The sequence below is a fragment of the Chlorocebus sabaeus genome, chromosome 9 (assembly GCF_047675955.1).
Source record: "Chlorocebus sabaeus isolate Y175 chromosome 9, mChlSab1.0.hap1, whole genome shotgun sequence".
NCBI lineage: Eukaryota > Metazoa > Chordata > Mammalia > Primates > Cercopithecidae > Chlorocebus > Chlorocebus sabaeus.
Window position 1 is genome coordinate 62,880,186 of NC_132912.1, and position 21,424 is coordinate 62,901,609.

At 48.8% G+C, this 21,424-nt stretch overlaps 1 protein-coding gene across 15 annotated transcripts in view; it reads left to right on the top strand.

The window, feature by feature from the left end:
• The first annotated feature begins 2,667 nt into the window (after positions 1-2,667).
• The window catches only part of KCNMA1 (potassium calcium-activated channel subfamily M alpha 1), a 762,160-nt gene continuing 743,403 nt past the window's right edge, over positions 2,668-21,424 (top strand). For 3 of the 15 annotated variants that reach the window (XM_007962885.3, XM_007962900.3, XM_073019033.1), the window contains exon 1: positions 2,839-3,373. In XM_007962885.3, the coding sequence (XP_007961076.1) occupies positions 3,005-3,373 (369 nt within the window). In that variant the 5' untranslated portion in view covers positions 2,839-3,004. Of the gene's footprint in view, positions 3,374-3,631; positions 11,933-21,424 lie in introns of those variants that run through there. The other 12 variants (XM_007962879.3, XM_038010343.2, XM_073019035.1 and 9 more) reach the window with 9 other exon arrangements.

A 21,424-nucleotide genomic window follows, 5' to 3' on the forward strand; every position in this document is an offset into this window, starting at 1 on the left:
GTGCTTACCAGCCAGGCCATTTAGGGAGGTGGTGAGAGACTGGGGATTGTAGGAAGGGAAGAATATTGACTTCAACACTGAGGGTCTCTGATGAATCCTGACTAAGCCAAAGCTTTGGATAGCACAGAACTTGCTAAAAGCTTCAATCAGCAGAGGCAGGGGTGATGGAGAGAACAGGAGATGGCATCTGAGGGGCCTCCCAGCACCCTCTCCAAAGATGCTGAGGTGATGAAGGTGATGATGGAGGAGAAAAAGCTATGGATCCTGCAGTTGGGATGACGGAAGTCACAGCCATCGTCTGCTTACCAGTAGTCCCCGAGACTGGCATTTCAGGGGAATCCAGGCTGTAGGTGACATCTAAGAAGGCCCCAGAGGGGATTTGCTGGTTTGCAAAATTTCAGTTTTGTGGGTGAGGGAATCCATTCTGGAGGTTTCATATCCCACTAAGGAGACAGTCCTATCCTTTGCTGCTCTTTTTATGTTCTGGGTGTTTTATTTTTAAGTTTCAAATCTTGGCCTTGAGTTAAGGAATGTCCTTAACTTTCTTGGCATGTGCTGAGGCACAAAAGCAGCAAAGTACAGCCATTGAGAAGGCTAATAAATAAAGGAACCTCAATGCCACAGTCACCTTCCTGTGCATCCCCACAGCACTTCTGGGTCCCGCTCCCCCAGCCCCCTACCAGAAAAGGCCCAGGGCCTTTGCATGCTTGGGTCTGGTGTGGCAGGGATGCATTCAGAGTGGCTGAAAACAGAGGCTGAGGTTGGAGATACCATGGGATGGTATGGAGAGGAGGCTCAGACAATTCCATTTTCTGGAGCACACTCTCTGCAGCTCCCTTTTACATACACTGCTTTTTGAGAACCAAATACTCAATAACACTCACCTCATTCCATGTTCTCCTTTGACTTTGGCCTTGATTCTTTCTTAGTGGATGTGTACCCTAAATCCAACGAATGTATTCTGAATCAAGCAAGAGAGAAACTTCAAATATCCTCTGCAGCCTCTCTGCCCAGCTCAGCCTCCCTTGCTCGCTCTTCCTTCCAGAGACCTCCAAGGACAAGGGCAGGGCTGATCTGACTTCCACGGAGACAGCCTCAGGTGTAAAGCTAAGGATGCTAACTTGGGCCTTTTCCATGGCTGAAAGGAACCTGAGAATTCCAATTAGGCTTAAACTAATGAGCTGGAAACTTTCGGGAAACCACTGCAGCAATGAGGGAAGAGCGTGATCATCTTCGATTTAATTAGCCCTGGAAAAACTTGTGGTCCAGCTGATAGCACGAGGAGGGACGGTGTCCAGGGGTCGCAAAGTTTCCGGAAGTGTCAGAAGGGGGATTCCCCTGGTGGTGTACGGAGACAGGCTACGGAAAAACACGGACTCCCTCTTCATCTTAAGCGCGGAGAAGGGAAGACCCTAAATGGGGAACGGTGAGCCGGAATGAAGTCTGGAGCCCCTCTTCCCCCATCTGTTCTCCTCACAGGATGGATGGAGTCTGAAACTATATGAAAGGAAAGCAACCTTTTAGGGAACTCTGTTGTCTGTTGGGGCCTGCACTATCCCCAGGTCAGGTCGTCCTGATCATCTCTGCCTACTCTCTCTTGGGCAGCCTCTGTTGCTAATAAGGAAAAAGGAGAGAAACCACCTGCTGCTGTCAGAGGCCACAGACTACCCACCGGCCTTCCTGACCCTGCCCTCCAGCCACACGCGGGACACTGGGCACATAGGAAGCAGGGAAAAGAGCGAAGTAGAGGGTGGGTCGCTGTGTATATCCTGGAGTAGGGTCCTCCTCACTTCCGAAGCCCGAAGGTCCTGGGGCGCTCAGTCTGTGGAATCCAGTTGACAGCTGGCACTCCTCCCCTACCCACTGGGGGCTCTTTTGGGAAAAAAAACGGCCTGACCGGGGCGCCCCGCCATCCTCCCCGGGTACCCCACCGCTCTCGGCTGGAGGCGCAGCACCTTGGAGAGAGGCGCCTGGCCCTGCGCCTGGGCTGGGGGCGCTCTACCTGGCGCCCTGGGGGTCAGGGGCGCGTGCCGGGCCGCCGCCGAGGGGCCCTGTCCGCCTCTGCCCAGCCTGGAGCCCAGGCGAGCCAGCGCGACGAGCCTCCTCCCCTCCCGCCTCGGGCGTCCTGAGCCCGCGCCCGCTCCAGTTGCTGCAGCTGCTGCTGCTGGCGGCTGCGGGGAGCGCGGGGCGCGCGCCGAAGAGGCTCGGGCGGCGAGGACGGGGACGAGAAGGAGTCGGAGGCGGCGAGGAGGAAGAGCGAGCGGAGGCCGAGGGGCTCAGCGGCGTGGCGACAGGACTCGGGGGTCCGGGGAGCATGGGCTAGCAGGCGGTCACGGCCCGGCGTCCGGACGCGGTGAACCTGCTGCGGCCGGGCGCGCACTGGGGCGGGGAGCCGGAGCCGAGCGCAGCCGGGAGAGGAGGGCTGGCGCGGGGGCGCCAGGGCGGAGGGGGCCGATTATCCATTATTAACGAGTTGTCGCCTAATAAGCAGAGAGCGGCTCGTTAGCCGCGCAGGAGGCGCGCGGGGAAGGGGGGTCCCCGGCCGAGCGCAGCGCACACCCGTGGCGCACGGCGGGCGGCGCGGCGCCGAGGACACCCGGGCCCGCGCGCGGAGCCGGGGCGGGCCCGGGGGCGGCACAGACCCCGGGCGCGGGAGGCCCGCGGCGCCCCCTGGGTCTTGGAGCTCGGGGCCAGCGCAGCCCGGGGCTAGCGCGGCGCGGGCCGGGGAGGGGGAGCTGCCAGCGCTCTCCATCCCCCTCCCCCCCGGGCGGGCCGGCGGCCGGGGGGAGGGCTGGCGGCGTCGGCTCGCTGTATATATCTCGGCGCACCCCGCCAGGTCGCGCACAGCGCCCCGAGCCCAGGCGCCTCCCCGCCCCCCTCCCGCGCTCCGCGGCGGCGGCGGCGGCAGCAGTAGCAGCAATATGGCTGTTGATGGGTGTTTGGGGTGGCGCTGGCGGCGGGAGGAGCTCCCCCGAGCCCCTGCGCTGGCTGCCCGTTGCTAGCTATGGCAAATGGTGGCGGCGGCGGCGGCGGCAGCAGCGGCGGCGGCGGCGGCGGCGGAGGCAGCAGTCTTAGAATGAGTAGCAATATCCACGCGAACCATCTCAGCCTAGACGCGTCCTCCTCCTCCTCTTCCTCTTCTTCTTCTTCCTCCTCCTCTTCCTCCTCGTCCTCGGTCCACGAGCCCAAGATGGATGCGCTCATCATCCCGGTGACCATGGAGGTGCCGTGCGACAGCCGGGGCCAACGCATGTGGTGGGCTTTCCTGGCCTCCTCCATGGTTACTTTCTTCGGGGGCCTCTTCATCATCTTGCTCTGGCGGACGCTCAAGTACCTGTGGACCGTGTGCTGCCACTGCGGGGGCAAGACCAAGGTAACGCGCGTCCCGGGCGCCCGCCCTCTGCGCCAGCCCCGCCGCTTCTCAGCGTCCCCTGCAGCCCACCTCCTTGCTCCGCGCCGCGCAGTGCCTCCCTCCATCCCCGCCTGCCTTCCCCTCGCCGCCTTCCCTTCCCTCGGCTCTCCCGGTGCTCTCGGATCGGGGCAGCGGGCGGCGCGCCGGGGGTGAGGAGTTGCCCCCAGCCAGTGCGCTCCGGGACACGGACGCCCAATCCTGCCCTCTTGTTTATTGTAGGGTTGTTGGCTGCTGCGGCTGGGGCCGGGGTCGGGGACGCACAGTCTTGGGTGCCGTGGTGCGGGGTGGGGAGAGCCTACGCCTCGGGGACGGAGGGAGCTGGGGGCAGCTGGGTGCGTGTTCTACACCGCTCACCTGCCGGGGCTTGGCTCCTGGCGGTGGGCGAGAGGGAGGACATCCGCCCATACTTTAGGAACCTGTTGGGGAGATGAGTCCGTGGGGTCAGAAAGAAGGGAAAATCCTTTGGGCAAGGGAGAGAATAATTTTGCACAAGGGAATCCCGGGGGAGGAGTGTGGCCCGAGATAGCAGGGGGACTTCGAGGGGCGAGAGAAGTTGGGGAGATCCATCCCAGTATTGGGGGCAGCCCATGGGGCTGCCACTTTCAGAATGTGTTGAGGTCGCATATCTGATGTAACCTCCCACTCCGTCCCTTAGGTGCTCTAGTGGAACAATCCCCAAGTTCTTCGGCCTCTGTTCCTTTGCCCCCAGGCCACCCACTTTGGGTCCCCGGAAATGCCACCAGCAGCGCGGAGCTGGAGCGGGGGTCCACCTGAGGCCGCGGTTTTACGCGGAGCTTCTTCCCTGGCGCTCAAGGTGGCTAGATGTCGTCGGCTTTAGCTATTCCTGGCGCAGACGCCCACCAGCACTGAGGCTGGCGACACCTTCGATGTATGGTTGCTAGGCTCACTGCCTGGTCTGTAGTCGTGTCCCTAGAGATGTCCTCCCTTCCCCACAGCCACTAGCTGGAGTGGGGGGCCCGACACTGTTTAATAGAAAACTGCAGAGTAAAAAAGAAAGAACTGGAAAAAAGAGAGTGACCCAGCTGCCTTCTTTCTGAGTAATTCCCATCCTAGGAGACTTCACAGCACGAACCGTTTTGGAGGGAAGGGACATCCAGGGGAATAGTGCACGGTAGATACACATTGCAGCCTCCACATGTTCACATATTTTCTAGTAAAGTTAAACTGAGGACCCCTCAAACTTCCACAGGGCACAACAACTTGTAGCAGCCTCCTTAGCGGCGGAGAGAAGTAGGGAAGCCAGGGGCTATGGGTGAAGGCTGACTATGAAAACACCAGGGCGAATGGAGGCTCTCTCTCCTGATCATTAATTATACATCCTGTTGGGTGCTGGAGCTCAGCTGTGTTTTGTGGCAGCACATTTGTGTTTTGGAAAATACTGGTGTATTGGAACAAAGGGAGAAATATGAAAACCGTCATTCTCTTCGTCATTCTCTGACTTCTCTGGAGGCCTGCAGGTGTTGGCCAGAGAGTTTTCTTTGGAATTACCTTCTCAGCCGTAGAGGTTCTTTCTCATTTGTTAAGGAGGAAAACCTCCCACCTGCCAGAGAAGCCCTCAGGTTAAGCAAAGCCCTATACACCAGATCCCTGCCTAGCCTTCCTGCTGAGAACAGCTTATTCCTGGAGCCTTCAAATTCCCACATTCCCTCTCTCCATCCTTCTCCGCCTCCCCCAACAGTCTCGGGAATTTTGTTCCCCAGTTTACTGCGATTCAGCGACTGTCTTTAGGGGAAAGATAGCTCACAGTTGTGTGTGTCTGAAATGTTCCCTAGATGGAGTGATCTGGGTGAACTTTTTAACAGCTTGCTTTCTTTCAGGCAGTGGGCAATTTTGATCATAATGAAAACTTTTTCAATGATTCAAAATAAGTTGTGGTGTTTTTGTGATCCTGGGGTCCTAAACACAGCTTTCAAAATATTTTTACGCTAGGGAGTACATAAATGCAATTGCTGCATCTGTAATGAAATGCTAATCCCATTGCACACACAAAGGATCTCCTAAATGATGAGCAAGCATAACTTCTGTCAGTTTACTCCAGAAAATAGGTTTTTGGCAACGATTAGAAAAAACAATTCATAAATATTTGGCTATATTTTGTAGCTCCAAGACCTGCTGAGTGGACATAAATGGAAGTTAGTTGCTATAAGAAGTCCGCCAGGGATGAGAGGTGATGGTGGTTGGTTCGGAAGATGTGAGGACAGTATAGAATGAGTGCAGGTTCCTTTTGATACCATAAGTCCATTTTAAAGCATGCCCAGAATCTCTTGATGTCTGCCCCTAGATTCACTCACTTAAGACATAGGTAGCCAGCTCATTATAAGCAATAATGGTAAGTTAAACCTTTTAAAAGCTTTTCTTTCTATGCTCGAGGTCTGTAATTTTATTGCAATTGTGTGTGTGCTTTTGTCTTTTGTTCTTTTTGCTTTCCAAGTATTTGGTAGTTTTGTCAAGACTCAATACACAGGCATGTATTGGCTTAAGTTTAGAATAATAATTTTTGTGCTAGATTTCCCAAGAAAACATAGGCTGCCTTTCCAGAAAATTCTACCAGCCCTCAGATGGGTTCACCCTCACCATCCTTCCGCCCCAAGATGATTTGATCAAGAGCTGGATTCCAGAGGAAAGCAGGTCTTTTGTAGCATCTAAAATTCTATGGGAGATAAAATTCAGCAAGGACCTCCAATTTCATGAGTGTTTGGTCTCTGGGATTGCACCATCCTTTTGGATCAAAGGAATCCAAGACTGTGGACATGCATCGTGGGACATCTCTTCATTAGTACCTCTGGTCTCTGAATCTCAAATAGTGAATGACTTTAGTCTTTTGAAAAGAGTGGCATGTGAACTTTTTCAGAAAGTGAAGAAGAAAACATTATAATTTCCTCCTGTTGGGAACTTGGTCACAGTCATTCCAGTACTGTGTTCTTTGCTGTACTTTTTCACATTGTTTTTTTCTTTGTGGGATTTCATCAGAGCTCTCTATTCACTTGGGTGTGACATTGTGAAGTTCAATCCTGTCGTAGACTATATCGAATAGGGAGCTGCTCTGATAGCCTGAATAAAGCCATGACTTTGAAGAAGTTATTTAACCTCTCTGGTGTCTCTCTTTCCTTATGTATAAAATGTGGGGATTGAATTCTGTGAGTTCTAATGTCTCTTCCTGCTCTGTGATTTGATTTAGGAGAGAGGGAGAGTTGAGGAATGAAGGTTAAAGTTTCTAGCTCAGAATGTGTTTTGCAATCCCCCAGCAATTCTTCTAGGAATTCAGCCTTGGGACAGTTACATATCTTTATTTCCATCTTCTGCTCGTCTTCCAGCATATGGTCCACTTCTCTTTAAATATCTGGGGAAACTGAGGCCAACTTCCTGATGGAGCTGTGGTTTGCTGAGGGGCCTGAGTGTGGCTGGGCATAGAGTTATTTCTATTCTCAGTTTGAGCTGCTGTCCTTGCAGAAGCTTGGGCTTGATCAAGGATGGTCTGCGTGTAATGAATTATCGAGATGTTGTCTCCATGGCTGTGCCTGAGAAAACAACACATTTTCTCTGTCAGGCTCGTGACTAATATAAATATCAGATCCCATTACAGCTTGGTAATTACCCAGGGTCTGGCCTGACGCATTCAATCAGGGCTGGAGCTTCGGTGCCGTGGAGCTCTTGATTCCAGATTGGCCCTGGTGCCTCATCTCATCCTGTCCTGGGGATTGGCTGTACCGGATGACCTTCAGATACTCCTTTTTGAGCAGATTACTTGGGGTGGCCTTGGAGGAGTTCTCGGGTTCCAGTCATGGGGGAGCTCCAGCTGGCCGCCCTTGTCCAGAGAGCTTGTGCTCCTCATTCCTGGCTCTTTCTCCTTTTTTCTTTATTTTCTTGAGACTGAGTCTTGCTCTGTTGCCCAGGCTGGAGTGCAGTGGCATGATCTCGGCTCACTGCAGCCTCCGCCTCCTGGGTTCAAGCAATTCTCCTGGCTTAGCCTCCCAAGTAACTGGGACTACAGGCATATGCTGCCACACCCGGCTAATTTTTGTATTTTTAGTAGAGATGGGGTTTTACCACATTGGCCAGGATGGTCTTGATCTCCTGACCTTGTGATCTGCTCACCTTGGCCTCCCAAAGTGCTGGGATTACAGGCGTGAGGCACTGCGTCCAGCCCCTGGCCCTTTTTATGGAAATGCACATTTTAGTACAAGACTCTGCAATCGGACAAACCCAAGTTCAAATCGTGGATCCCACATTTATTAGCAGGGCATCTTTGACTGCCAACCGTGTTGAGCTTTGATTACTTCACCCATACCAAGAGCATACTGATGCTTACTTTGTAGGGTTCTTATAGGGAGCAGGAATAATGGGCATATAGCACCCTGCAAATGCCAGGCACTTAGCAGGGCTCTTGTAAGTGGTAACTATCATAGCTTCATGAAGTGCTGAATTTATTTTCCCTTTGATTCATTGAACTTTTAGCCCCTGAAGGGCGCAGACTATAACAAATACAATTTTTGGGCCAAAAGGAGCCTTCAGATCCTGAAGTATACTGTCATAGGTCCAAAAACCAGTTAGAGTAAGACTGAGACATGGGCTTATCGCTCTTGGCTGTTGCAAGGCTAGAAGGTTAAAGCAGGGCAGCAGAGGTAGGCTCCATCGATGAGGTCCTGGCAGGATGGTTACAGTTTTGATGGTGGGGTATCAGCGGATGAACATTGACAGTATGGGGGACCAGGAGCTGCCGGGCTGGCAGAAGGGGAACACTGTGGCGTTTGGTGGGCAGTTGTGGTTGTCCAGCATTGTACCCTTGAGGAGGGAAAAATTCCACCCTGTTATCCCAAGTCCAGAACACATAGACCTGTCTCCCAAGTGATGTCACAGTCTCTTGGCCAGGACACTCACTGTCTACCCAGACCAGCTTTTCCAAGACACCCCCTAGGCCAGTGTTTCCCAAAGTGTGTCCTGTGACACACCTGCCTTCTAAATTACGTTGTGAAAAAAATCAGCAGGCATGGCATGGCTGAGCTTCCCCTTTGGAGGGTCACATCACAGGCTTGGCAGCATCCTGCTGGTAGAGAAATTGGTTAAAATGCCCTCAAATGTGCTACCTGTGAGCAGTCTTGCTCTGGTGTCAAGGCTGCTGTGCAGTACCCAAGGTTCAGCCTGTGATCCTGGGCAAAGACATCATACCTTTGTGCCTCAGTTTCCTCACCTGCAGATTGAGGTCTATGATAGAGCACAGTCTCATGGGGGTGGTTTTTTTCACCAACCCCACTTTATAGCATTTCCTAGGAGGACACTGGGAACCTATGGCCTCCCTTTGGGGGCCTTGGTCTAGCCCTGCTTCCAGGTGCCCAGGAGACTTGACCAAACATACATCAGGAGGAAAAGAAGAGCTGCTTGCCCCCTGCTGTTTGGCCTGGAGGATAAAGCATTCCAATGGAAGGCCAAATGGACCTTCTTTTTGCCTCACGGCTATTTTGTTCCCTGGATGGGGACATTCACTGGGTGGCTGATAGCTAGGAGTAAGTGCTTGCTTTGGGGCTGTCTCTTTCTGTCTCTCATCAGGGCATGAGAGACCTGGTGCAGAAACAGTTACATTGGCATTAGATTGCAGTGCCAGGACCTCCTTCCCAAAGTGGGTATCCCGGCTCACACTGGCAGTGACCATGCTAATCTGTGAATCACAGCAGCCAGCACCACCTTGCTGAGCTGCAGATCCCCTGGAGGGTTGCCTTTGTGGTTCCAGTGAAAGGGCTGTTTGTGCTGTGATGCTGGCCCTAGGCCCTGTGGAGAACACTGGGTCCCTTGGAGACATCCCTGGGGATCAGGCAAGGCCATGCCTTTCTGTGCACAGTCAGGGAGCAGACCAAGGGTGTCTCTTTTAGAACTGCTTCTTGGGTGGGTGGAGTCCCAAGAAGAATGCATCAGGTACCTAGAAAAGGAAACTCAGGTACCCTCGGAGGCAGGGGTGTCCTAGTGCTGTGGACAGAAGGCCCGGGGAATGTTCAGTGGGGATATCAGATCTTTATCTTCAAGGACTGGAGAGTGTCTCTAGGCCTGGGCTTCTCAAACATTTTTTTGTTTTTGGACAGGGTCTCACTCTGTTGCCCAGGCTGGAGTGCAGTGGCATGATCACTGCTCACTGCAGCTTCAACCTCCCAGGCTCAAGTGATCCTCTCGCCTCAGCTCCCCAAGTAGCCAAGACTATGGATGTGTGCCACCACGCCTGGCTAGTTTTTAAATTTTTTATAGAGACGGGGTCTCCCTATGTTGCCCAGGCTGGTCTTGAACTCCTGGGTTCAAGTGATCTTCCCATCTTGGCCTCCCAAAGTGTTGGGATTACAGGTGTGAGCCACTGTGCCTGGCTAACTCAGACTTTAATATGCTCAGGAATCACCGGGAGCTGTTAAAATGCAGGCTGTGATGAAGAAGATCCAGGGTGGGACCTGAGATTCTGCTGGTCTGGTGAGACACAGGCTATGCTGATGCTGTGCAGACCACACTTTGAGTATCAAGGATCTGGTCCATCCCTTAGCCTCTGGCCAGTCCATCCCTGAAGATCGGCTTATTTTTAAATATGGAAATTCCCAGCTCTTAAAGGGGGAAGGGATGAGAAGCAGAAGGTTTGCTGTGCCAGACCGTTGGGTGGAGAAAACTCCGTTCAGGCCAGGGTAACTGTGGTATAGGCTGGGCTCTTATTTGTGAAAGCTGATGGTCCAGGTGCCTGCTCCTAAGGAACCCATCAGCAATGTGGATTTAGGGTTGGGTTGTGGCAGCCAGAACAGTGTTTATAGGGTGTGGTCTGTGTGTTACCCACCAATGTGTGTGCTCTTCCTCGTGCCAGTTGGTCATTCTGCAAAGGGTGTGACTTCCCGAAGTCCAGGAGGGCAACCCAGCCAAACCACCTCCTTGCAAAATTAAAGGCTGTGGTGTTACCAGGGACGCACTGCGGTGATGCTCCAGGCTGGCTGGGGACCACTCCCTCTGGAGTGTTTGAAGTCAGTGGGCATCAAGACTGCCAGCCTGATTTTCCATAGGGGCCTGGGTTGGCCTTCCCAAATGGAGGGTTCAACCTCAAAGAATTGGCTGAAGAGCTGCCTGTGGAGTGACTGGGGGACACAGGTGGAACCGTGCTACGCGGCCCTCCAATGCACTTCTTAAGAATTCCAGCAGACGAAAGTGAAAGTAGCTCCTTTTCTCACCATACCAGGGTTTTTCACAGCTCACACTGTCAGGGACTTTTTCCATGAGATGTACTTTTAATGTTGTTTCATCGTCAGAGGGGAGAACCATAAATGTCTGCAGCAGGCAGAATGAAGAAGGACTTGGCATTGTGGCCTGCACACAGTAGGCCCTTAAAGAAGTCTTCTGGTTATAATTATTGTTGTTGTTTTGGCTTGTGTTGCATATTAAGTGCATACGATGTGCCAGAAACCAAGCTAGGTGCTGGGGGAAAAATAAGTAAGACCCAGTTCTGACTCCCTGCTCATTAGGACTTTTATTAGTACTTGACAGGCTGAGCAGAGGAAAAAACAGTTATCTTCTCATGGAATATGAACATCTGATCTCTGAATTGCCTGCAAACTCCTTGAGGGCAGGAACTGAGTCATACAAATGTAAACACACATACATGTTGGAAGGCTCTTTCCAGTGGTTAGCTGGGGCCTGAATGAGAATGCATTGGTTGGGGGTGGCAAATATATTTTGCTGCTTTTTTGGGTAATTTGTTAGACACTATGGAGAAACTCCTGGTGAAAGGGATGGACTTGGTTTGTTGACAACATGGTGCTTGAATCATTCGTGGATTTTAATTATTCATGCCACCTGGTCTCTCTTGATCAGTAGCTAACAAGGATTTAGTTCATAAGGGGCAGCTGTTTGTGAGGTGGATGAGTCAGGCAGAGGAGGGAAGGGCAGTTTCAAAAGAATGGCTGCTTTAAGATGTAACTTGCCTTGTTTTTGGCATTATTTGGTGACTGTCTTGGGACATTATGTCTAATTGCCAATCTGGAAATGTAATTGGCACTCCAGGCCCAGAATGGGTATACTTAACATTGTCAAGCTGAGCCTTGGAATCACCTCCCTGTAAGATCTCATTACCTGTATGACTAATACTTCTTCACGTGGCCAAAATCAAAATTATTTAACACATCTCATGTGTTTTCTATTCTTTATGCTGTTTCACTGGCCTCTCTACCAGATTTTCTTGGGGACTCAGATCCGGTGGACTCTGGGCATTTCAAAGCGAATTCACAGGAAAGCCTGAATTCCAGCCTTCTCCCCCACCTCCTCTCGCTACAGTCTTTCTTTTACATCCTCTTTCCTTAGTGGCTCGCATTCCTCAGGGTTTCTGTGGAAACTTGGTGCTATTTAATTTTGGTTTCTAGCACAATAGGGAGGAATACTTCAATGTGGGGAAGAAGTCATTAAGGTAAACATGTAGATCTCCCCATTATCAGAGTTGACTTTTACTTGGGGGAGGGGTGTTTTTTTAAAAGGAAAAATAGGATTTTAGACTTTTTTTTTTTTTTTTTTTTTTTGAGACAGAGTCTTGCTGTGTTGCCCAGGCTGGCAGGCTGGAGTGCAGTGGCATGATCTCAGCTCACTGTAACCTCCTCCTCCTCCTCCAGGGTTCTTGTGCCTCAGCCTCCCGGGTACCTGGGATTACAGGTGCATGCCCCCATGCATGGCTAATTTTTGTATTTTTAATGGAGACGGGGTTTCACCATGTCGGTCAGGCTGGTCTTGAACTCTGACCTCAAATGATCCACCCGCCTTGGCCTCCCAAAGTGCTGGGATTACAGGCGTGAGCCACCGCACCCGGCCGGATTTTAGGTTTTTGATTTGAAGTGAAATTAATTTCCATCTGTTAGCTGCTGAAGTCTGGGGCCGTGATGTCTTTTGCAAAAGAGTTTTTAAGGCAAGATTGTCAGTAATATTCTTTCCAGGGTCACTTGTAACTGTACAAAACTGTTCAGCCACGATGGGTCTGCATCTTTGCACATCATTGTAAGCCAAATTATCTACAGGCTGTTGGGCTGCCTGTATGTGCATTTCAAGTTGGGAGTATAAGATGAGTATTTATTTTATTTTCCTGTTCCATGTCTTATTCTAGATCCTTTATCCCGTTTAGAGACTGGACAGTCCTCTCTGTCTTCATCTTTGGGAGTGAACTGGGGCTGGGGGGTGGGATCGAGAGTGGCCTCTGCTGGTTGGGGGCTTCAAGTTTGTAGCTTAGTAGACAACAAATAGCAACCTGATTTAACAAGTGCAGAAGCGCATGGAACTATAAACTCACAGAGGTGGAAGGAAGCTTTGGGGCCTCAGGCTCTATGTGCTTCCTCCCCAGTGCTGGAAGCCCACCCTACCAGTGTGTTTATGATCTCCTGAGGCCACCATTCCACTGGGGACAAACCCACCTTACGATGAACATGGAAAGATCTTTCTGTTTGCACTAGTCCCTCTTTGCTTCTAGTCTGTGTCTGGGACATGCAGAACAAGCCTTGGTGGACGGTAGATTTCAAATTCTAAATCCAGTCCAGGAAGGGACAGAGCTGGGTAGTGTTTCCATGTCCGCAGTGTTGTTGACCTTAACCTTAACTTGTGTTTCCTCCTTGAAGGCCACTTTGTTTTTCTCCCTGGCTTCCCTGGGTTCCTCCTCCTCCTGAGACTGTGTGGTTTCCCTTTGCCCTTTGCTCAGAGTTCAGAAAACGACCCATTCTGGTTGTTTCTTAAAGTTTGCCTTCTGAGGTCTTTTTGGTCTTGTCAGCAGCTGTGGCTGGTGGCTTTTGGCTGTCGCTGGGCCATAAATTCACCTCCTTATCAAAGTCACGTGCCCTGTATCTCCCAGGTTTAGCCCCCTTCTCAGTTTCACAGGAGGGTTGTAATTTTGGGGCCCTGCCAAGAATCTGGATGTAGGGTGCGGAACCTTTGTTAGGAAACTCGAGCTGGATTCCATTTTCTAGGTGTTGACTCTTTTCCACCTAGGGAGACAGACAGTGCTCTTGAACCTCTTTTTGCATCACTGGAATACAGCCACTCCTTAGAATAGGAGGCTGTTTCTTCCCCACCTGATTATTGGGTCTCCTTTCCTCTGTGGCTCCTGTATAGATCTGCTGTCATCTTCCCTATTTTGTTGAACTGAAAGAAACCAGAAAAGAGAGCAAAACACACAAGGGAAGAAGGTGAGGGAAGGCAGGAGGTAGAGGCAGAGGTTCACACCAAGGAATACTATGCAGCCATAAAAAAGGATGAGTTTGTGTCCTTTGTAGGGACATGGATGCAGCTGGAAACCATCATTCTTAGCAAACTATCACAAGAACAGAAAACCAAACACCGCATGTTCTCACTGATATGTGGGAACTGAACAATGAGATCACTTGGACTCGGGAAGGGGAACATCACACACTGGGGCCTATCATGGGGAGGGGGGAGGGGGGAGGGATTGCACTGGGAGTTATACCTGATGTAAATGACGAGTTGATGGGTGCAGCACACCAACATGGCACAAGTATACATATGTAACAAACCTGCACGTTATGCACATGTACCCTACAACTTAAAGTATAATAATAATAAATAAATTAAAAAAAAAAAAAAAGAATTTCTCCTCTGAGAGTTAGGGGTTGGATAAATAGCTGATTGGATGGATTTTGGTTTTAGTTCCTTTACCTTTGTCTTAATGAATAAATCATATTGAATGACCTCACTTCCAAGGAGTAAAGCATATATATACCAGTGAGTAGAATGAGTTCACTTTTGGAAAATTTTAGCTCTTCAAACGAGGCATTCTGTCTAATGAACTGATAGCACGCGGCCTGTGTGGCTCAGAGGTGAAGCGTTGGAAGGCTTTGTGGGGAATCTTCTTTGTGTGCTTGTTAACCAAGAGCAGAATTCTGCTCCTCTTCGGGAGAAGTTGCCACATTCACATTCTTTTCTCTTTATGTGGTTTTGGAAAGTGGACCCTTTGTGACTCTGGAAGGGGAAAAAGTGGGCCTTGAGTTATTCAAACGGAGAACTCAGAGATAAGCGTTCTAAGGCTTGGAGGAAAGATTTGGAAGATGAAAGACCTTACCCAAGTGCTAGGGATTTTTATGACCAACATTAGCTGGCAACAGCTTAATATACATTGTTGTTCTCCTTCCTGCATCTGGGAACACTTTCCTCCCAGAGCTTAGAGGAATTATTTTAGCTGCCCATGAATTATGGCCATTTCTCCTGTGGACTGTGGCAGCCACAGCCAATCAGGTGATAGATTCTTGAAGAGTATAGGAATGATGTCTCTAGCTAAGCCCACAAGAAGGCTCAACAGTTTGTCTCAGTCTAAAAAAATCCCAATCATTTCTTAAGTTCTTTCACAACCCTGTTTTCTCCGTAGGATTTACTTTTTAACTTCAGCATTTTACATTCTATCCTTAATCCTAAATGCACTACATGTTCATTGTAGAAAATGGGGGATGTCCAGGGGCATTAAAACAAAAAGGACACAGTCACACCTGTTAGGACGGCTATTGTCAAAAAAATAGAAAATCACCAGTGTTGGTGAGGATGTGGAGAAATTGGAACCCTTGTGCAGTGTTTGTGGGAATGCAAAATGCTGCAGACGTGGCGGAAAGCAGTATGGCAGTTTCCCAAAACAAATTAATCATTGAATTATCATATGATCCAGCAATTCCACTTCTGAGTAGATATCCAAGAAACTTAAAAGCAGGGTCTTATGGAGATATTTGTACACCCATGTTCACAGCAGCATTATTTACAATGGCCAAAGGTGGAAGCAATTCAAGGGTTCATTCACGGATGAATAGATTAGCAAATTGTGGTAGGTACATGCAGCAGAGTATTATTCAAGTCTGACACATGCTACCCCATGGATGAACATTGAGGACATCAGCCAAATGAAATAAGCCAGTCACGAAAGGATAAGGTCCACTTATATGAGGTACATAGACTTGCCAAACTCATAGAAACAGAAAGTAGAAGGGTAGTTTCCAGGGGCCAGAGGGAGGGAAGTGTTGAACGGGTATGGAGTTTCAGTTTTGTAAGATGAAAAAGTTCTGGAGACGGGTTGCACAACAGTGTGAAATGTGCACTTTTTAAAGTGTGAAGTACTACACACTTAAAAATGGTTAAGATGGTACATTTTTATCGTCTGTGTATTTCACCACAATTACAAATAAACATTTGAGAAAAGGGAAAAACATTCCTCCAAACCCCCCCTCCAGGAGATGACCACCATTATCTCTGGGCACATTTCCTTCCCTGACATGTTCTTTACCGTGGCATTCTTGTTTTGTTAGTGGGCAGCTAATATTCTTTCTCTGAAGATTGCAACCCCTCTAGAAGTACCCAGGCTGACTTTGAGTTAGGCGCTGCCCACATTGAGAGCAGACAAATGAAGAGAACAACCCTCTTTCTGCCTGTAGGGTCTGGTTTAATGGTGTCTACTCTTAGAGTGAAGTTAAGGGAGTGCTGGATTTTTGATTTTGACATATGACAAGTGACTAGCTACGGTGTCTTAGACAAGTCATTGGCTCCGAGCCTTAGTTTTCTCATGCATATAACACATTCTCTGATTTCATGATTTCAATATAAAGCCATTTCTTAAGTCAGATTTTAAAACTGTCATTTTTACCTGGTAAAGAACCAAAGATTAAGTTATTGAGGGCAGTGGATCCAGGGAGAAGTTCTTGTTCTACTATAAAACACAAGAGTGAAATTTGATTGACATGTCCCCAGAACTTCAATATTGACTTTGATGACATATTTAAGAATTACAATCTGGGGACACAGGCCCCATTGGAAATACCATCAAGCCTGTCATTTAAAAAAAAAGTCTCAGAAATAGGTTTTTGTGACTCTGCTATTACTTCTAATGATATAGCCACACCACTATTGAGGTTTTAATTTTAATTTTTGGTGTGGGGGAGTGGTTCAGAACATCTTAGATTATAGACTATAAATAGTGTGCTATGATAGGCTGGCTTTGTTGAGGTTGAACATAAAAAGAAACATCTGATTAAAGAGAAGGTCATGCAAATCAACTTACTTTGATCCTTTTCCTTAACTTGCCCCCAAAGGCAGCCCTGGAGCCAGAATGTTCATCTCAGCCCTGTTCCACGGAGCATTCCAGCTGCCAGAAGCAGGGATAAGATTACCACGGCTTCTGTGGCAAAAGAGCAAGTGTCTGAAGGGATGATTCCCAAATACTCAATAACCTCCAAAAAAAACTCCCTCTGAACCGTAAGCAGCCGGCACATCAGAACTTACTGGAATAGTTCTCTTAGGTTACATAACATCGATTCGATTATGCTACCGGAGCCATGCATTAAATTTTAACTTGTCACAGATACATTACATTAACACTTCACAGATCCACAGAGTACCAGGTAGCTTTGGGGTGTTGGTAATTGTGTGGGACTTGCTGCAATCCAGGCAAAAATACTTAGTTGTACATTTTGTTTCTTCTGTACTACAGTTTAACTCTTATCAGGAGTGCAAACATCCTCCAAGTATTCTTTCTTTTTTCTTTTTTTTTTTTTTTTTGAGATGGAGTCTTAGTCTCGTCCAGGCTAGGGTGCAGTGGCATGATCTCAGCTCACCTCAACCTTTGCCTCCTGGGTTCAAGCAATTCTCTTGCCTCAGCCTCCCACATAACTGGGATTACAGGCATGCACCACCATGAATGGCTAATTTTTTTTTGTATTTTTAGTAGAGACAGGGTTTTACCATGTTGACCAGGCTGGTCTCGAACGCCTGATCTCAAGTGATCCACTAGCTTTGGCCTCCCAAAGTGCTGGGATTACAGGTGTGAGCCGCTGCACCCTGCTGCTCCAAGTACTTCTTATAAAATAAACTAAACATTTAGACAATAGTGATTGCCAGTGTAGTACTGAATGCTTGATTTATGACCAGGAACCAGATATGACAGAGGTTTTTAAAACTCTGTGAACCTTTTCATTTTCCAGTGACAGGCAATGCAAGTGCTCTATTTTTAATTGGTCCCTTTTTAAAGTCTGGAGCTGAAATGTTATCATGCAAATCTCTCCTAAGTTGCATGGAAACTAATAAAATCACGAAGGTTTCTATTTGTACTCTATGAACACAGACTGTAATGAAACTGAAACAGCTATCTCCAGGGATGATGCTATTTAAATTCTGGGCAGGGCTTTAAAATGATTTTCATGGTGAAAACAGAAATTAGCAACTGAGATGTTCCTGTTCTTTCTTCCCCATTTCACCAGTGCCTGTTCACCCATGATCCTTTTTACTTTCTGACCTCAGAAAGAATGAATGTAAAGCAAGAACCTCCAATCTCTAAGATACCCTGTCTATCAGTGGTTTTAGAAAACAGCAATGATTCCTCCTCAGGTCTTGCATTTATTTCCAGACCTACTGGTACTTTTGTTTGGGGAAGTCTTTCTGTGGGAATTAGAGTTACTGTTTTCTTAGGAGAAAAAAATTAGAACAAACTTGTTTGAGTGGCTTCTATGCATTAAGCATTGTTTTAAGCTCCTTATGTTTATTCTGTTATTTAATCCTCAAAACAATCTTGTGATGTAGGCCCTTTTCAAATTCCCATTTTACAGATCAGAAAATGGATGCATAGAGAATAAAAATGTTTTCCTTTTTTTGGATAACAAACTTTGAGTGATTACCGTATGTCTGGTTGTTTTTAAACTATAAGTATTATATAATCCTCACAACAACCCAGTGAATTTGGTGGTATTATTATCCTCACTTATGGATTTGCAAACTGAGGCACAGAGAGGTTGAGTAACTGCTCAGGGTCACACACAGGTGAGGGGCAGAGCCAGTTTAAATCCAGGCAGGTGGGCTGTTGTCCCATGCACCTAATCCCACACTGTACACCTCATTTATACCTCCTTAGCTCTTCCTGGCCACAGTGTGAGGGAAACTCTGATGATGTAGACAGGACTGAAAAGAGGAGTAGTGTATTATTGTTCCTGGATGAGATGTGAGGTCTCTTGACAAGTTCAGAGAGTTTCATACCACTGAATTCTCAGGTATGTCAATTCCCAGGATGACCAAGGAACCTTAAATGCTGTCTAGTCCTATTACATTCCCTGAGTCTTAGTTTTTCTTGCGGGAAAATGGGATAATCACCTTTTCTCTACCCGACAGGCAGCGGGCTGTGTACAGTCATGCAGGTTACTCAATGTACAACTCCAGGACTGCTATGAGATTCACATCAGATGACATCGAATTGTACTTTATGAACCACAGCGCATGTGCCACATCTCTGTGCTGAGGGGTATGTGGGGGCATAGAATCAATATTGGGTCATTTTTCTGAGTGTCAACAGTCTTCCATGAAGTTTTGGAGAAAAATAGTGTTTTTTTTCTCCACCTCCTGGGCTCAAGCTATCTCCCATCTCTGCCTCCCGAGTAGCTGGGACTGCAGGCTTGTGACTACAGGCATGCACCATCATGCCTGGCTAATTTTTTGTATTTTTGGTGGAGATGGAGTTTTGCCATGTTGCCCAGGCTGATCTCTAACTCTTGGGCTCAAGTGATCCACCTCTCTCAGCCTCCAAAGTGCTGGAATTATAGGCGCGAGCTGCTGTGCTCAGCAGAAAAACACTATTTTTGATATTAACGTTTACACTGTACACAGAGTTTACTGGAGGTAGGATGCAGAATTTAAGTAGATTTTTAAAAGCTTGAGAGAGAGGTGTGTGTGTGTGTGTGTGTGTGTGTGTGTGTATACGTATGTGTGAGATGCACACAGATCTAAGAGAGCATGGGGGATCAGCAAAGTTTGTACCCACCAGCAAAGTCTCATCGTTAAACCATGGGCCTGTGCATCCTGGTGTGGAATGATGCCTTATTATCCCCACACACTGCCTGCTCATATCTCAAACTCTGAAACTGTGTTAGTAAAAGAATGGGAATTCTGTGAAAGGGAAATAAATATATCCAAATTCCAGATCTGTTAAAATTTAGTGCATTTGGATGTTGGTGTGACAGAGAATTTAATCTGCACACTCAGAAGAAGGTAGTGGTTAACTCATTCAGTGGTTATGAATCTTTCTTGACTTAGAAAGATCAATTCTTTGTGCCTCTCCACCTCCATGGCCTGGAAATACATTATGGTATTTCAATATGTCTCTCTTTCTAGACCATTGGGCATTGTGGCCGTGTGCCTGCCAAACCCCATGCATGAGAATATTTTGGAAGCAGGAGACAAATTGGTTAGTTAGCAAATCTTTATTAGCATGGCTGTCCTTTTCCTGGGGATATGGGGTCATGTAAGACATCATTTCCTCTCTGGCAACACCAGTAACCACATTGCATGATTCCAGGGTGCCACTCACATCCTGGTCATGAATGATGCCCTATGGAGTTGTGCAGTGCACAGCCTGCATGCCCGTATGTGTTGTCTTTTCTAGGCCTCTAGCTGTGTTTGTATAAAACCCTTACACAACAAATTAAAAACACAGTGCAAGGCCCATAATTCTTAATGGCAATGTGAATAACAGAAACACCAAGAATTTGGGATTCAGAAAAGGGGGAGAAAACAGAACTGGCCATAGAGGGAGTGGCCAGAGAGAACCCAGTGGGGATGTGGGGTTATGACAGCAGCGCCATCCTATCCTCCAAGTCCAGCCTCTGCAACAGGTGATCTCCCTAACTTCTGATCACTGTGTAGCTCCTGACATGATACAAGAGGCCTCCCAGGCCTCTGTGCCTGTTCTAAGCATGAGCCTTGGAGAAGAGAGAATGCTCGGTGCCAGCTCATGTGTATCCCATGGACAAGGAATAATAGGACCCTGAGGACTTAGAAAAGCCTTCTCTGTTGCCAACTGTGCTATTTTTACCTCCCTCCCACGGCTCTTGCTGTCCCCAGGTGTTTGTCAGCAGAGTGTCTTGCACCTGCATGGAAAGTGGCAGTTAGGGCCCAGGACTGCCTTGTGCTGTGCAGGCCACAGCAGTCTCCTTACCAGGCCTGGCGGCCAGGCCTGGCCTCTGAGGCTGGCAGGCTATGGTGAGGACGGTTGCATAACTGGCCTTTCTGCTGCTGGTTCTGGGTGAGGTCGAGCCAGAGAAAACAGGTCCGCGGTCCACAGCCCCTCCTGGGCACTAGTGCAGCAGACAGGCTTGTGGGCCTGGCAATGACCCCTCACAGTCAGGAGCCGCCCTTGCTCTTGAACTGCTGAGCATCACTGCAGAGTGCCCAGGTCTGATCAACATCCCTGCTGGGAAATGTGGAGATGATCTGGCATGGTCCATGGTGATCCAAATGTGATAAAAGGCTGGGGGTGGTCCCAGGGATGGCCTATTCCTTCCCTTCCAACCCTCCACCTCCTCCATCCTTCAAGTCTTAGCTCACCTTGCTGGGAATGCCACTGTCCTGGGAAGCCTTCTCTACCTAACCTGGTCAGCTTTCTCTGCCTCTCCCTTCCCTGATGCTTCCTCTCTGTTTGTCCTTCCATCCTGGGTGGGGAGCGGCCCTCTGATGCTGCACCCCTATTTTCTATGTAGGCATCCTGTCTCCTCTGCAGATAGCTACTTGTGGACAGGGCTGGTCCTGGTTTCTTTATGGATCTGTGCCTGGCAGGGCAGTGATCAGGGGTCACTCAATGCGGTGGCTGGTCTTCAAAGCAGGCCCTCAGTGAACCACGAGTCCTCATGTTCATTCTCTTGGGTTGTCCCCTTTGGGTCAGAGCTAGCCCCTGTAATCCATGGGTTGCTTGTAACCCATGGATTGTGGTGGAAGTGATGCTATGTGACTTCTGAGGCTATGTTGGAAGAACCCTGGCAGTTCATTTGTTATCTGGAAATGTTGCTTCTTAGGGAAGTTGGCCACTATAGGGGGAAGAGTGAGAGTGAGAGCAAGTGTGCACGTGGGCACATGAGAGAGAGAGAGAGAGAGAGAGAGAGAGAGAGAGAGAGAGAGAGAGAGATTCTCCAAAGAGTACCGAGGCACCACGCATATGTGTGAAGATGCCATCATGGGAGTGGGTCCTTCAACCCCAGCTGACATAGATTG